This window comes from Dermacentor variabilis, chromosome 5 (assembly GCF_050947875.1).
Source record: "Dermacentor variabilis isolate Ectoservices chromosome 5, ASM5094787v1, whole genome shotgun sequence".
In the NCBI taxonomy this organism is placed as follows: domain Eukaryota; kingdom Metazoa; phylum Arthropoda; class Arachnida; order Ixodida; family Ixodidae; genus Dermacentor; species Dermacentor variabilis.
The window spans coordinates 42,122,031-42,138,476 of record NC_134572.1 but is presented as its reverse complement, the minus strand read 5'-3'; the positions used below and the strand labels follow the sequence as shown (position 1 = coordinate 42,138,476).

The window sequence follows — 16,446 nt, the reverse complement described above, 5'->3', positions numbered from 1 at the left end:
AATATAGACTGCTTGTGAACTTTGACTTGCACGGTCCAACACTCGGTGTAACTAACACAGCTTCGCTGTTCGACAGTCCTCACGGAATGGAAGCGGCGGTGATATTTTACATAGGCGTAAGCTGCTGACACGCACGTGGTAGTAGCGAAATGCCATACTAAAACGCTGCTGCCACGCACGGAAGTGAGGTCAGAGTTATGATGACGTTGTTTAAACAAGTATATGACGTGTTCCGGTTTATAGTTTTGCGCGCGCTGCTGGAGCTGCTTCAGCTTTTCAGCTTAGTTGAGACACAATTTTACGGTTTCTTACTGTACTGTGTGCTAGAATGTTGTTCTAGTTGCGCTGGAAGAATCGGATGGTGTTCGAACTTGCGATCACGAGCGACACTTGGACGCAACGCTGGAGCAGCTCGTTTCCTTATGCCTTGCAGCGCGTTTATGGTTGGTAGTGTGGTCTTATGTAGCTCCTGTTACGTTTTTCAGTGCTCTTGTTTGTTGAATTTGCTGTTGTGAATGGGGCACATGTTGGCGTTCAGTATGGCAGAACTTTTTTCTCTTATGGTAAAAACGTTTAAACGCGTTCTAAACTCTTGTCGCTGCAGCCAGAGTGCGGGAAGCCTCGAGCTCGCTTCTTCCCGGCGCCGCCCCGGCTTCGAGGGCCGCCGGGGACCTTCTCCATCGGCGTTGCCGCCGCTGGGAGACGACTCTCAAAAGTTCAGAGTTGGCAGACCGCAGCTCTGGGCCATCCGGCAAGCCGAAGGTGCCGCTCGAGTTCAAGGACTTGGAGCCGCCACCTGACAAAAACTGCCGGACCATTCTCTATTAAAGTTTCTTCTTCATCCTTCGTAGGATTGCTGTTGCATATATTGCCCGAGTAAGTGCTGTTGCAATTTTTTTACGGCAATGTCGCATTTACCTCTACTGTTTCTTGTCTTGCATCTTCATGCTGTTTCCCTGTTTACCTCGGATTTTGGTGGCTAGCGAATCGCGACTTGCTTGTGCACCTGCTCGTTACAGTTCAAAAGGCACATGTTGAGCAACCTGAATGTAAACTATGAAGACAAATATTGCAAAAGGTGGCCCAGCCACTCATAGCTCTACTTTGGTTCAATTTTGTTGTAAAGTTTGGCTGTCTTGAAGACCGATAAATTTTCTTAAATTTCTTCCAGCTAGTTTGCGAAGCTGCTATTTAGTATTGCTTCTTATGATGGCGCTGTGCGAGGTACCAGGTTTGCGCAAATGTTCCTCGCAACTTGTTTGTAGACATGACGTAGCTTCATTGCAGGAACCTGCATTTTGTTATACATGTGAAATGCATGCTAATATGACCAGTGTGGGCTTGCAGGTCCATGCATGCCGCTCTCAAGCAAATGCCGTTTCCATTGTATGAATCTTCCTTGACCTTGCTGCACTTCACAGGGCTTGTTTGGTTAATCCTTTTGTCTGTGCAATAGAATGCTCATAGGTCTTGAGCTTTACCCTGATCCTTTTGTCCAAAAAAAAACTCTTTAGGCATTGCGTTAGGGAACATATCTGGGTGATAATGTGACAATCTTTGCCTCTATAACCTTTCTTTTCTCCCATCTTCAGTGAAGTTGTCAACCACCTGTCCCTTTGTTCGAACAGAGTGCCATGCATTGACAGAAATTCTCATCACAACAAGAAAATCTCTGAAGGAAATTTTTGAAACTGACTAGGACTTCGTCTTGGGCAAGTTGGTGAAATCTGCAACGCATTTTTTTTTTTGTGCGCAAAAAGATATTTATAGAAGAAGGACGCATGAAAGTGCGAACTACCAACTGACTTAATGATTCAAAGGATGGAAGATAGGGTACAAATTTTGTGCACATGCAAGAGGCGAATGTTGTGACAGTGCTAGTTTGTCTAGTAATGCTACAAATCGGCATTAAACAAGTGCACTTCTGGGGAATTAAGGCAATTGAAGTGCTACTGACATGTGCACCATCTCTCTGATAAAATATTCCTTCGCGAGTTCATGTGCTGTTTTGTTGCTACTTCTGCCCAGGATCACAATGTTGGAAAGCACGGCTCACATGAGCAGGCCTTGCAATGTGCGCTGCACCATCCGGTTTATTTAAATTGTTTGAATGCTCCCTCAAATAGTCATTTAGGCATTGGGCCGTTTGGTCTACATAGAACTTGCCACAGCCGAGAGGTATCTCATAGACCAACCCACAGCACAATGCAAAATGGTTGGCATGATTTTTCATACACCCTTGTCTCGTGGTATGAGAGCCACTAGCAAAATTATTTGCTTTCACGTCGATAAATGTTGTACACTGTTGCACACATTTTTGGCGTGACAGAATGGGTCTTTTTTTTTTGCATGAGTGCGAACATTCATAGCGATCGAAACACAAAAATTGTTTCAAGTGAGGCACTAGATCACCCAGAGCAACAATCTAAAGAAAACATGTATTTTATGTTAATCTTGATTTATTAAACAATTTTCTCGCCCTAATGTGGCAAAGAGGACATCTTAACCTCTACACGGACAGGCAGAAGAATGACAATTCCATGAGAAATGTCAACATATGAGCATGGAAAGCGCAGTTGCCAGTGATGTGAGGACTGACGACTAAACAAGTACCACAACGCGGAATGGAAAGCGTATGCGTCAGCTCCCGCCTTTTAAAAGGTTGATGCTCTTATTGAACATGCCAATGCCATGCTGTGCCCCGACCAGCTTCAAAGCCGCAAACTGCACTGTTTTGCAGTACGCTGCGACTGCAGCCCACTTGTTGCCTGATGTAGATTCCGGATTCCGGAAATGGGCTGAGAAGGTCTAAGCCGACACGATGGAAGGTCTTGGTAGGGATGTCGAGCGGCTGCAGGTAACCGGTGGGGAGCTGGGAAGGCTTCTTACGTCGTTGGCAAAGTTCACAAGTGGGGACACAACATCGTACGGAACGGGCAAGGCCCGTCCAAAAAATACGGCGACGTACACGGTCATAGGTTCGAGATACGGCAAGGTGTGCTGCCGTTGGTGCGTCGTGAAGCTCTTCTAGAACAGTGGAGCGGAGGTGTTTAGGTATTACAAGTAGAAACTCAGAGCCGTCCAGATGAAGGTTGCGGAGGACGAAGAGGCGTAGAGCAGCATCGGCTGGAGAATGTTCAAAATGGTCTATGAGTGCTCTGATGTAGCCGTCATGATGTTGTTCGTCGGCGAAATGAAGCAGCTGTGATACAGAGAATACACAAGAAGCACTGGCAATATTGGAGGAGTCAAAGTTGTCAACAGGTAACGCGACAAGCAGTCAGCGTCTTGGTGCAGGCGGCCAGACTTGTACACCATGGAATATGAAAATTCTTGTAGCCTCAAAGCCCATCGACCAAGCTGGCCTGTAGGGTCTTTTAGTGATGAAAGCTAGCAGAGAGCATGATGGTCAGTGACTACGGAAAAAGGGCGACTGTAAAGGTAAGAACAGATATTCGCAACTGCCCAGACGACAGCAAGGCATTCTCATTCCGTAATGGAATAGTTGTGCTCCGATTGTGCTAGGAGGTGGCTCGCATAAGTAATAACGCGATCCTGTCCACGCTGACGCTGGGCTAAGACGGTACCTACGCCATGACCGCTGGCATCTGTACGCAATTCTGTAGGGGCATCAGGGTCGAAGTGGGCGAGAATGGGTGGTGAGGTTAGAAGAGTGACGAGACGAGAGAAGGCGGCGGCTTCTGAAGTACCCCGCACCTCCACCAGAATGTTACGTGTGAAAAGACAGACGAAAGGGGCTATTTACAGGTTATTTACACTGGAGCCAGGCAGCCAGGCCGACCCTCGCTCGCACTAAGAGCTGCGACGTCATCTTCGTTCTCGTGGCGGCCCGTCTTTTGAGCATTGCTCGATGATATTGTAATAATATTACTGTGTATAGAGCTTTTGTAATTGAGAAACTGAAGTAAATGCAGGACACAATTAGACACTCCCTTAGACATTCAAGTACTAGCCAGATGATGAAGGCACTCCTCATTAAAATTCTGTCACTGGAACTCCTCTACTAGTAATAAAAATATCGCTGCATTGCATTATAACATGAAAGAAAATGCTTCTTGTCTAGTTCTATTTGATTTTTAGAAAAAAGAACCTATTGAGGTTACCCTTGAAAGCATCGCCCACGCTTTTGTGTTTCAGTAGTTATTATGTAGTGCTGAGCTGGCTTTTCTGGCTCGCGAAACTTGCACAAACTTCAAGTCGCAGAGAATTTTATGTTCATGTGATGTCGTGGTATGTCTGAACAGTCCATGCCACTTGACCAAGAGCAGCTGCAGTGGTGAATCAAATGTTCTGTCTTGGGTCGGTTGCTCCATGGCCGCACGTACGCATTTTTCGTAGAAAACTGTAGCACCATCTGTAGGGCGCTGTTTTACTCACCGATGAAAGCAAAGGGCAGTCGTGGCGTATGCAACGTCGCCACTCCCTGCTCAGGAGCAGGTGATTTGAATTCCTCTCTAGGTATGCGGACCCTTCAGACGCAATTTCCTCGTAAACTAAGTCTTGTTGGCACGAAACAAGCACTGTGAGGTTTATGGAATGCTACTTTAATAGGCCGCATCTATTTATTTATTTCATACATACTGCTAGCCTCCATTTCGAGGCTGTTGCAGGACATGGGAAAATACATTGCATCAAAATATGAATGGCAAACTTATACACTTGTTAATATTGTAGTTTACGAGAAGATGTAGTTGAGCAATACAATAAGAGGGTGTGACCTTCCTGAGTCAGCCCTTAAAGGTTAATGAACAAAAATGCAGAAGCATAAGGCAAACAACAAAAAAAGTACACCAAACCAATTACAAACATATTGCAGTGTCTGTAGGCGATACTTATAAGTTAAGATGCGTACTCAGACCTATTTTTCCAGCATAGGAAGGAAATCGTCAGGTGAACAAATTATATCACTAAGCAATGAATTCTAATCACTGATTGTCTGAGGAAAGAAAAAATACCTGAATGTGTCTGTGTGGAACCTGTATTCAATTAAATGTTTAAGGTGTTTAGTTCTAGTGTTTCGCTGTTCAGAGAAAGATACATATGCACCACTGTGTAATTTGTAGCCCCCATTAAGGAGGTGGAACAGAAACTTGAGGCGTAAGAATTTAGCACGCTTGCAAATAGTACTATAGTCCACTACTACTTAGTAGTCTGCTTTGTATTTTCCTTTAATGTCCCATGAAATGACCATATTAGGGAGCACTCAAACAATTCAAATAAATTTCAAGGTGTGCATCTTGGCATGCTTTGCAAGGCCTGCTAACGTGAACTGTGCTTTTCGTGTGTTATGATCTTGGGCAGTGCATGAGTTCATGGAAGCATACGGTGTTAGGACGATCCTGCATGTGTTAGTAAATGTAAATTATTTTAATTGCATGTAACCTTAGAAGCAGGCTAGTAGCCAATAAACTCTTGTTTGCTAACCCAAGGCATCGAGGTGGTCAAAGTCAGGGTCGTTGACCATTTGCCTGCTCCTAACCCCAATTATTGGCAAATCAGTTCTGTAGAAACCCGCAAGATCAAGGAGGGTACACGAAAAGGAAAATTCTTGAGACCCATATGGGTTTTTAAAAAAAGGCGGTGACTGGTGACACGCGTAGTAGAGGCGAAATGCCATACCAAAACGCTACTGCCATGCACGGAAGTGATGTCACATTTTTGACCACGTGATTGTGACGTTTAAACAAGTATGCCGTGTTCCAGTTAACAATTTTGCTACAGTTTGCGCGCGCTGCTTCCACTTTTGATCTTAGTTAAAACATAAATTTATGGTTCCTTACTGTATTGTGTAGCAAAATATGCTAGTTAGTTGTGCTGGGACAACCGAAATGTGCCTGAGCTTGCGATCATGAGCGACACTTGGGCCCACGCCTAAAGCAACTCATTTCCTTATACCTTGCAGTGCCTGTTATGGTTCATAACGTGGTTTTGTGCAGCTTACTGTTCAGTTTTTCAGTGCTGTTGCTCTTGTTTGCTGAATTTGTTGTAAATGGAGCTCGTGAGTGTCTTCAGCTTGGCGGCACTTTCTTCTCTTATGACAGAAAGGTTTAAAATATTTCTAAACGTTTGTTGCTGTCGCTTACTTAAGTACGTTGATCGTGAAGACTTTTCCTTTTTTTTTTCCATCTTTCGTGGGGCTTTGCATAATGTGCGAGTAAGTGAGCTGTCGCAAATTTTTATGGCACTCAATGCAGCGTTTACCTCTACTCTTCGTCTACTGTACGGTTTCCCTAATCACGGATTTCTCGGCTCGATTGTGAATCACGACTTGCTTGAGAACCTGCTAGAAGGCTACAGCATCTACATTCTGCGCCTGCTCGCAACACTTCAAAATGCACATGTTGAGAAACCCTAATCTAAACTATGAAAACCAGTATATAGGAACGTGTTCTACTCAGGCTCAATCTTGCTCTCAAATTAAGTTTGTCTTGAAGCCAGAATGCGGTGCAGCTTGTTTCCTAAACTGATATGTATACTAGCATTGTTGTTTCTTACGCTGTTATCTGAGGCACCATGCTTGCACGAACATTCTTCGCAACTTGTATGGAAATACGACGTAGATTCATTGTAGGAATCAAGCTTTGTGTCCTGTCCTTCTCTTGGATTTTATTTTCGCGCTATTCTTGAGCTCGAATCAGGAAGTTGTCATTGTAGAACCTGCACTACGTAGATGTGAAATGTAAAGACACTATACTGGTAGGTGGGTGTACGCAAATGTGTAAGTTTCTAGGCTCATGCCAATCAAGAAAATGCCAATTTTTCATCCCGTGAGTCTTTCTTCACCTTGTGGAATTTCGCAAGCCTTGTTTCAGTCATCCCTTGGTATCCGTTGCAGCAGCTCAGTGTCTATAGTGCCCTGCTGAGCACAAGCTCAGTGGTTTGATTCCCGGCTCTAACAGCCACAGTTTGATGGGGGTGAAACGTAAAAACACTTGCATTTGAGCTTTGGGCGCACTTTAAGGAATCTCCGGTGGTCAAAATAAACTAGAACCTACGATGTAAACCACAGTGAAGTTACATGTCAAAACCTCACAGTTAAAGTAATCTCTTGATCTGTATAACAAAATTCTGATAAGTTTTATCCCTTAGCATGATCCTCTTGTCTAATAAAAACTTTTTAAGGCATTGTGTAAAAATATGTTTTGGATGACTACTGAGTATTTTTTCTCAAATCTTTTTCAGCACCAAACCGAAGAAGTTGTCGATCACTTTGGACTTTTCTCAAACAGGGTGTTGTCCGGTGATTGAATTTCTCATCACACAAGGACAGATTGTGAAGGAGATTTTGTAAACTATCAGCAGCAGTAGAGAAAACGAGGCACAAAGAATAAAGGAAATTGATGGACCCAATTTTCTGTTATTTACTATGTTGTGAAGGAAGCAGACAGTGAAGCTGGACAATATGTAGGGGAAATCATAATGTAGAAATAATAAGTAAAGAGGAAGTGAAAGTTGATAGAAAGACAACTTGCTGAAGGTGGGAGCCGAACCCCCATACTGTGCATTAAGCATGCCCTGCATTGCCAATTAAGCTACTGATGTGGTCGTCCTCCCATTTACTTGGCTATCTGTGTATGTGTAAGGGGTAGTCCTGGGAGGGTTGGCCAGCACTGCTTCTCTCGGCCATGTCAGGGGATGTGGAACATCTCTAACTGATGATGTCAAATTGTATGACTTCAGGATTAGGCAACTGGACAACAAGCCCTTAAATGCTCCCTCATGGCATCAAGGCAGCCAAAGAAAATACCTTTGACCAGTTGCTTGCTGCAAAGCTGATTTACTATGTGACTCCTGTTCTTAAAAAGGGATGTTCCACATGTGCTGTTGTTGGCTACGAGTGGTCCTGGCTAGCACTACTAGTGCTCTTTTTGTATGTGTACACAAATACCTAAGAAAGTGAACAAGGGAGGGCCCTCATGACAGCTTAACTGGTATAGCACAGTACGTATAATGTGGTTCAGCTCCCACCTTTTCATCCACTTTCATTTCCTTTATTTCTACATTTCAATGAAACACAATTTCCCCTGTGCTTTCTCTGGCTTTGTAGTCTGTTTTTTCATATAGTAAAAAGAAGGCTGCCTCAAGTTCATACAGGCCGCTTCAGTATTTTTGTACAATCCCATAAGAAAAGGCATTTGTTCCCCTCGGCTAAAGAAATACAGAATCCAGGTTTGTGCAATTTATCTGATATGTCCACATTTTGGGACAAAGTCTTCATGGACTATCTGGAAGCAGTGGCGAAGCCAGTGGGTAACAAACTGGGCACAAGCCCTCACTCACCCCCCCCCCCCTGCACACACACACACACACACATACAAAATTTCTATCTATATGGGATCTGCCCAGCCCCCTTTCCGTCCGCAGTCATGTTGGTGCAGCCCGTCCACCTGCTCTCCCTATAAAAAAAATTTTGGCTATGCCACTGTGTTGAAATATGTGCCACAGTAGTCATCAATGTTTTAAGAAATTGAGGAAGAAGCTAAACAAGTGAAATGTCGAAGAAAGTTCTCAGGTGTGTTGCTCATGCATGGCAACATGCCAGACTTCATGGCGAAATTTGGTTTGCGATGCACTCTGGCATGTTTGAAACATGCGTGCCAACTGCACGCTAGCCTAGCCTGATCACTACTGCTGTGCACAATTAAAGTCATGCTTTTGACATCAATTAAACAGTAATCTGATTTAGAGAAAAGCATGCTTCTGCATACTTTTGCCCTTTCACTTGCTGGCTCTGCTGGTTGTTGCCAAGCTGGATGATCGTGTAGCTGGTGGATCGGCATTCCTGACCCCTTCAACTTGAGCACAAGCCTCAGGTATCTCCTTTTCTTTTGCACAACCTATACCTTACAGCAGTTCTTGCAGTTCATAGTGTACGTCTGTGCAACTTGCACTCTACATTCCAGTTTTGTACTTCATGTTTTGTTTGGTTTGCTGTTGGTTAGCCCTCATTAGTCCTACCACACATCTACTGTTCTGAACCATGTTCACGATATTTAACTATATAAGGAACTTCCTTGTTACTTGATTTGTCTTTTACATATGAGAATTGGATCAGAACTACCCTACTTTGTTCATACATGGTCAATCACACTCGTGTCTTGTTGGTTAGCAGCTCCACAGTGAAGCATGTCCAATAGTGTACCTTATGTGATTTGGATGTGTGGACAAAAGCACAGGTGCACACCTCGCATTTAGCCAGATATTTTATCAGGTGCTGTATTTTCCAACCACTTATTTAATTTACTAGTTTTACCTTTCATCTAAGTGCGGATGCTACTGAACTGCTATCACTGGGGCTGGCAATATTATATATAATATATGCTACCTTTGCAACTTGGTCCCTGTTAAAGCTTGAAGAAAAATAATCCTATAATACAAGCAGTCACATAATGTACCCCTGGAAAAAGATGGTTCATTTGCAAAACCTACTCGACATAATTTATTAATAAAAAGAAATGGGGTGAGACAGATGGAATGCCCTTCCTGAAATTATAAAAGGCAAAGTAGACTGGTCTCATTTTTTTCTACACCACCACAGCTGTGGTGCATGCTGGTAATTGCACTACAGCTGAGTTGCGAACAGAGAGCATATAAAATGTGTAATCCACCGAGTCTTTTTGATCATAGGCAACAGTTTTTTTCGTTGAAGCATTGTGACATTATAGTAAAGGAATAAACTGTTGCGTCCCTGTATGCTGCAATGAAATGCAAAGGAACAAAATTCTCTAAGTCTTTATTTCTTTCAAAAAGACAACAGCTTGCCACAGGAACACATGTTTAAGGACTATAGCAAATTAGCCTGACAGAAAAGCAAGTAAAATTTTTTTGTTGGTTTGATTTCGTGAAAAACTGCTGTGGCTGCTAGTGCAGCTTGTAAAACTTAGGCAAATGGAACGTGGCAATCGTGCATTTTCACCACAATGGACACGACGATGCTGTGAAAGGCACAAAGATGTGAACAAATGAAAGGATCAGTCATGTGCAGTGAAGTCTTAGAAGTAAGAGAGGCTTTGAAGACATGCAGCAATACCAGATAAATATAACGGACAAATGAGCATTCAGTATGAAGTGCTGCTCACACGGCCAGGCTTGGCCATTGTAAACAAGAACAAACATGCATTGCTCGGTCTGTATACCTGCGCTCATCTGCTATACAATAGTCCTAGCCACATCCCTGACCATCAAAAATCTACCCATTCATTTAGATGGTTAGATAACATTGCTTTCTTGAACTCCTGGCATTGTTGATAGACAGCACTTTAACTGCAGGGCTACAGTTGCGTATTAGTGAATGCGTCTTGTGACATAAGCAAATTGTAACCACTTGGGCTCAACAAAGAATTAACCTCCCGCTCATATATTCAAGAAAAAATACAGTTCACCCAAGCATTTCTATACTTTCTGCAGGAAAAGAAAAATGCAATAGAAAGCATAACCAACGCTTCACAACCTTGCATTCAACTGGTCACTTTTAAGCATTATTGCTCATCTTTAAGGTCCTTTAATGAATCAAGAAAACGTGCCAACAAGCACCTTGTAACAAAAATCGTGCAACCCAACTTTGTTGCTTCGTACAACTATTAGAGTGCTTGAAAACAGCAAGTCAAATAAGCCATAAAGCTTACCATTTATAGGTCCCAGTAGATGCAATAGAAGTGGTGATCATGATATAAACTTGTATTGGTAGTATTGCTTGGCAAGAAGCCAACTAATCAGATGCGCCAAACATAGAGAATGAGGGTGGGAAAGGCATTGCTTTAATAAAGTGTTTATGCATTCCAAGCTGTTTATTTGTTGTGCTGAGGATATTTAGGTACTATTTTTTGCTTCACTGTGTAATTTCGTAGAGATCAGAGCTGGCCTCGAGCAGACATGTCGGGGTAGAAAAGATGCGGCGGCTATATATACATGTATATGTTGTACCGGAGCACTTTGGCACCAGTCCTGTGCCAGCATGGAGGAAGAAGTTGACGGTCGTGTGTGTCTTGCTCTGTCGATTTTTCGGGCTGTGACTGCCTTGTGTTAGTGGCCCTTTTCCAGATGCTGTGCCCATGTTGACAAGACGAACATGCCTGTTTCAACATACATATACATATATATATATATAGCCCACGATTCATTGTATAAGTTGTGTCCTGTGTGTGAGTTATTTGGCAAGGCAGCAGCAGCAACCAAGAACAGCAAAATCTGGGAGGGTTCACGTTGTTCACGTAGAAAGATTCGCTTTAGAATGAACAATTAATGCATCTTTGTAGAACAAACCACCTTGATACGATATCTACATCTATACCAATACAGGCTATCAGTGTTGCCAGTGTTCAGGCATACTATTTTGTAGTCCAATATACCAATATAGGCTGTCAGCTTTATTAGGGTATCAGGTCTGTCGTTTTATAATCCAGTAAGATGAAACCTATATAGAAACCAATAAAATATTTCTGTCAGAATTTTCCCTAGGGAGAACTTCTATTTTGTATAGTGCTCATAGTAGGATGACAAGGGAGATTGTGGAGGCCTATGAAATCGGAAAATTAGAGGAAAGGTGCATGAGCAAGCCATTAGTGTCGATATCTGAAAAAGAGATATGATTCCTCGGTTTATCGTAGTAACCATTGCAGTTCATGTTTTGACCATACCTTGGACATGTGTATGGTTCATCGACATGCACCACTAAATGTTCTTTTTTGCTGTCTCATTTGTTTCTGCTCGTTCAGTATATATTTATCGATGCTTGTGAAAATAAAATCTATAGTTGAAAGTAGTGCTGTCTCTGTCTATCTGTTTCTTTCTATGTCCTCGTTCAGTCACACTTGCACATTCCATGATGCAAAGCCTTACGTGGCTCAGGGCAATGGCTCACATCTAAAGAATGCGGCGTCTAGTCGAGTGGTACAAAAAAATATTATCATCAGCAATGGCTCATATGCTGTAAGCAAGCAAAGATGCAATGGCTCATAGACTCTTACGGCAGAATGTTTCATGTTGCACATACATTGTTGCATTTCGAACATAGAGACATATGTCGGTGAGGGAATCAGTGAGCAATTCCACATAAAGAAAATGTGCACACCCTTAAGGCAGAGTGTTTCATGTTGCACATACATTGTTGCATTTCCAACATAGAGACATATGTTGATGAGGAAATCGGTGAGCAATTCCACATAAAGAAAATGTGCGGAAAGTATGTCAGCCAGCCCTCTAGTGTTTTTTATGGTGACGAGCGATCCTTCTAATGATTTTGGTGTGGGAAGACATTGAGGTACTTTAGACCTATATATTAACAGAGGCCCAAATTTGTCTTGATTTTCTTAACATGTGCGAGTTTTTCTGGTATGTTAACCAATGTTTCAAAAACAGACCTTCAATCAAAAGTCAGTATTTGTATTGTCTCTCTCTTACTCATTGCTTCTCCACCAAGTTTTCAGCATGAATATAGCAATTAACTGCCCCAAAACTGCTTGAGCACCTTAATTTAGCTCCACAATTTAGTGTTGAATGAACATCATTTGCTAATTCTGCAACAAAATTGAAAGGAGATATATGGCTTGGACAAGTTGGGTGAGTGTAGCTTAGGCTCAGAAATTGAAAAGGTTTGTTTGTTAAGTTCTGTTGTTCATACCTAGGTAAACATTTGTTGTGAGTAACAGTATAGATTTTTTTTTCAGTGCAGAAGTGTGAGAGTTAATGCTGGCATAAATGCACCATGTGTTTCGGTGGAAATAATTTTCCAAGTGAAAATTAATATTTGCACTACTGGCATTACACTCTGTGTGGTGCAGACATGTACAAATATGGATGTACTAAATATGACTTGTCATTTAATTCGTTTGTAAGGTTGACTGATTCCAGCGAGATGACACAAAAAGTCCCCATGGACATCCCAAAAAGATCCACACGTCCCACATCCAAATCAAGACGTCTGGTGGACTTTGAAGAGACATTGTACTCGGTGAGGTCTTCAAAATGCAGCATCATGGGCATAATTTGGATAAGGAATCAGCATGCAAAATATTTTCGGTGAATGTGCATCAGGAGATGGCGTGTCAGATATCTGCAAGTCCTCTTCTCAAATAGATGCTCTCTTTAAATTTACCTAAGACTTTAGGTTATTTTAGGACTTTAGATTACCAACAAAAAACTTGTGCATTCCTTTCCATACACCCTTCCATCGCATCCCCTATATAGGAGTTAATGAATATAAATACCTCGGTGTTACCATAACAAACCGTTTAAGCTGGAACAATCATGTTACCAATGTTTTCTTGTCTTCCTACTGAAAACTTGGTCTTCTTCACCACAAACTAAAGAATGTTCCTCCCAGGATAAAGCATTTAGTATACTATATATAGTCTCAGCAGACCAAAACTAGAGTATGCTTGTACAGTTTGGGACCCCTACACTAAACAGAATGTTGAGGCACTGGAGTTGACCCAGAGGAAAGTCATACACTTCATTTTTTCAAAATACCACAGTACAGACTCTCCCTCTGATTTAATGAAAGAGCATGCCATCTCATCGCTGCAAGCACGAATGAAAATTCAAAGACTAAAATTTATATTTTTACTTAAGAACAATAAACTTTCTATGAGTCCTCAACCTTATCTTATGCCCATTACTACTCGTCGTATAAGGCATCATCATGATCAGTGTCTAACTCCACACCATGCCAAAATAAACACCTTTAAGTATTCTTTTTTTCCCCGTACAATTGAGGAATGGTGCAAGCTGCCTTCTGATGTGATTATGACCATTGAATCTATTGACAAATTGATTGCTTTTTATTCATAGTCATGTTTCACACTGTATAAATTTTCTCCTGTTACTCTACAACCTGTCCCATTGTAAATGAGCTCCTATGTTTTGTGCTGTCACTACGCTGAATTCATATTATGCATTGTTGTATAGTTATGCCACACCTGCTAGGGCTTGCTGTGAGGGCCTGAAGTATTTGATAAATAAATAAACAAAAGATATTGTGAATATACTGCAACTTCCTCAATATATATGCAAACTACTACATGCAAACTACACTACTATATGCTATATATATGCTACTGTATGCAAAAGACACTAGTACATTTTTTTGCAGATAAACATGCACTTACTCTATCTTGGAAAGGTAGCTACTAGACTGTTGATTGAATTGTGAAACTGGTTATATTTAAATTACTTCAATTGAATATTAGGAAAATTATTTTTATTATTTTCAAATTACAATGCTTCTACTAAATTTATTAACTGTGCTATTGAATGAGTACAAACCTAAAAATTGTTAGGTGTTATTTTCGAAGAGAACATGAGCTAGACACCTCACATAAACAAGCTCCATGCAAATATCTGTAGGGCAATATCAATAATGAACAATATTCGAAATTTGGTGCCATAATGGTTAAAACTTCAGTTATATTATGTCCTTGTTCATTCTCATGTTTCCTACTGGCTACTCATCTGGGATATTGCTCCTGAGACAAATTTAGACAGGTTTGTAGAGCTGTGCAGTGCACAGCTCTACAAAAAAGAGATTTGCACTGCATTATAAAAAATATAGAACAAAAGGCCAACACAGCACTATTCTTTCCTAAGCTTAACATACTCAAAGTTAACTAGCTGTTCCAAATAATGCTTCCTATGCATAGACAGAAGAACATTTTATGTGACCAGTATATTACTCCCTCCTCATCTTCTCTGCCTGACAATAATACACAGTACCATCTTAGGCATAGCTGACTTAGGACACCAATGTTCAGAAGTAAATATGGGACACAGGCACTTGCTCATCCTAATACCTGATTACCTAGCAATCAAAAATCGTGAAAGTGCTAATATGATTCGCCAATGCAGGTTTGTTTATAGCCTTAACAAAAAAAAAGTTTATCTTTTGTTAAGCTGTTGAATAATGCTTGTCGTGCGATACGTAGTGCTGCTGTGGTCATGTCAGTCCTTTCTATATTCCTTATTTATTGTTTAAACTCTTGCACAATTGCTCAGCATTGTTGTTTGTCAGAATTATTCCTAATTGTTTAGGCTTTACTGAGAATGATGCAAGTATAGATTTCCAACAATTTGTAGCTTCTTGTGTAATTTTTTTTAGTTGCCTTTTGCACAGATTTTGGTTTTTCTCTGTTTCTGTATTGTTTCGCTGTGTTCTTGTTGCTTTCCACCTCTGTGCAATGTACAGGTAGGAGGGCCTTGCTTAGGCAGCTGCATCTGCCTTTAGTCCCTTCATCTGTGTTAATGTATGTCTAAATAAACAATATAAATAAAAAGATATAGATGCAATGCACAGTGTTCAGTGTCTACCACATGGACTGCGAATGTCTTCTGTAAACACTCGCAAAAGACATTGGACAGCTGTGTTTATGCTAAATTCTGCTTGTGTTGTGTTATATTTCCTTAGGAAAAATTGGAATAGAAATATTTGGTTGGTTTCTATAGGTTTCATATTACTGGATAATGAAATGATAAGTCTGATACACTAATGATGCTGATAACCTGTATTGATCTATTGGAGTATAAACTAGACCTGATACAATGATAGCCTGTAGTGGTTTATGAAACAGACTTAGTACACTGATAAAACTAATAGCCTGTATTTGTGTATTAGCTCAACTTCTAGATAGGTGTAGACAGGAATGATGTATACCAAATTGTTTTACGAAGCTTTCTAGGCAAACCCTCCTGGCCTCTGCTCATCGTGGTTGCTGCTGCTGCCTAGCCAAACAGCTGACACATAGGACCACACTTACATAACGAATCTTGGCCTATATATAGCCCCATCTGTACATTCTTACAGATGTGCTAGCAGCCAGCTCTGATCTCTAGGAAATTACACAGTGAAACAACAAATTGTACCAACATCTACAGTACAACGAATATGCAGCTTGGAATGCATATAATTGCTTTATTAAAGCGACACCTTCTGTGCCTCCATTCTCTATGTTGGGCGCGTCCGCTTGGTTTGCTTCTTGCCGAGCACTGCTACCTATACAAGTTTATGTTATGATCACTAATTCTATTGCATCTGTTGGGATCTATAAAGCAGTTTATTTGTCCAATACAAGTTCATATCACTGCTTGTATCACTATCACACATTTTATTTGTGTTATAGAACATTGTACTGCCCTGGCACAGCACCGGCAAGAATATTTATAGGACCTGTACACTTGGCCATATGGGACTTGTAGGTTTTCCTATTGGATTTCATATGAGACCAATAGAGATCTTTATTGGAAGATTGTCTAGGGTTTGTAAAGTAGGGATAGATTCATTATTTTTTGCTGGAGGTACTAATTGACACATTGTATTATAAGCAGTTGCAATAAAGCATTGAAAGTTTCACAGTGACTCTATGACACATTGCATGCCTGGAGAGCTACAGGGACTGTAGCATCAACAAACAAGTGATTATTAACATCAAGACTATG

The 16,446-nt window shown here is 41.3% G+C and overlaps 1 protein-coding gene across 5 annotated transcripts; it reads left to right on the top strand.

The window, feature by feature from the left end:
- The first annotated feature begins 290 nt into the window (after nucleotides 1-290).
- Nucleotides 291-7,374, top strand: LOC142582473 (uncharacterized). Of its 5 annotated transcripts, none has more exons than XR_012828443.1 (4): nucleotides 291-443; nucleotides 605-876; nucleotides 1,629-1,716; nucleotides 7,204-7,374. XR_012828443.1 is itself a non-coding variant. In XM_075692236.1 (4 exons), the coding sequence occupies exons 1-3, from the start codon at nucleotides 423-425 to the stop codon at nucleotides 1,687-1,689; spliced, it is 390 nt and encodes a 129-aa protein (XP_075548351.1). In that variant the 5' UTR covers nucleotides 294-422; the 3' UTR covers nucleotides 1,690-1,716; nucleotides 7,204-7,369. The 5 variants fall into 5 exon arrangements, 3 of the variants coding, with proteins under 3 accessions (XP_075548351.1, XP_075548350.1, XP_075548349.1); XR_012828442.1 differs by having other exon boundaries at nucleotides 293-443; nucleotides 1,629-1,712; nucleotides 7,204-7,372; XM_075692236.1 differs by having other exon boundaries at nucleotides 294-443; nucleotides 1,593-1,716; nucleotides 7,204-7,369.
- Nucleotides 7,375-16,446: the final 9,072 nt, after the last annotated feature.

Coding starts and splice junctions, on each gene's coding strand:
- LOC142582473 (XM_075692234.1), top strand. CDS start 423: ATGCCTTGCAGCGCGTTTATG. Junction 444..604: donor TGCCTTGCAGCGCGTTTATG/GTTGGTAGTGTG, acceptor TTGTCGCTGCAG/CCAGAGTGCGGGAAGCCTCG. Junction 877..7,203: donor CTGTTGCATATATTGCCCGA/GTAAGTGCTGTT, acceptor AATCTTTTTCAG/CACCAAACCGAAGAAGTTGT.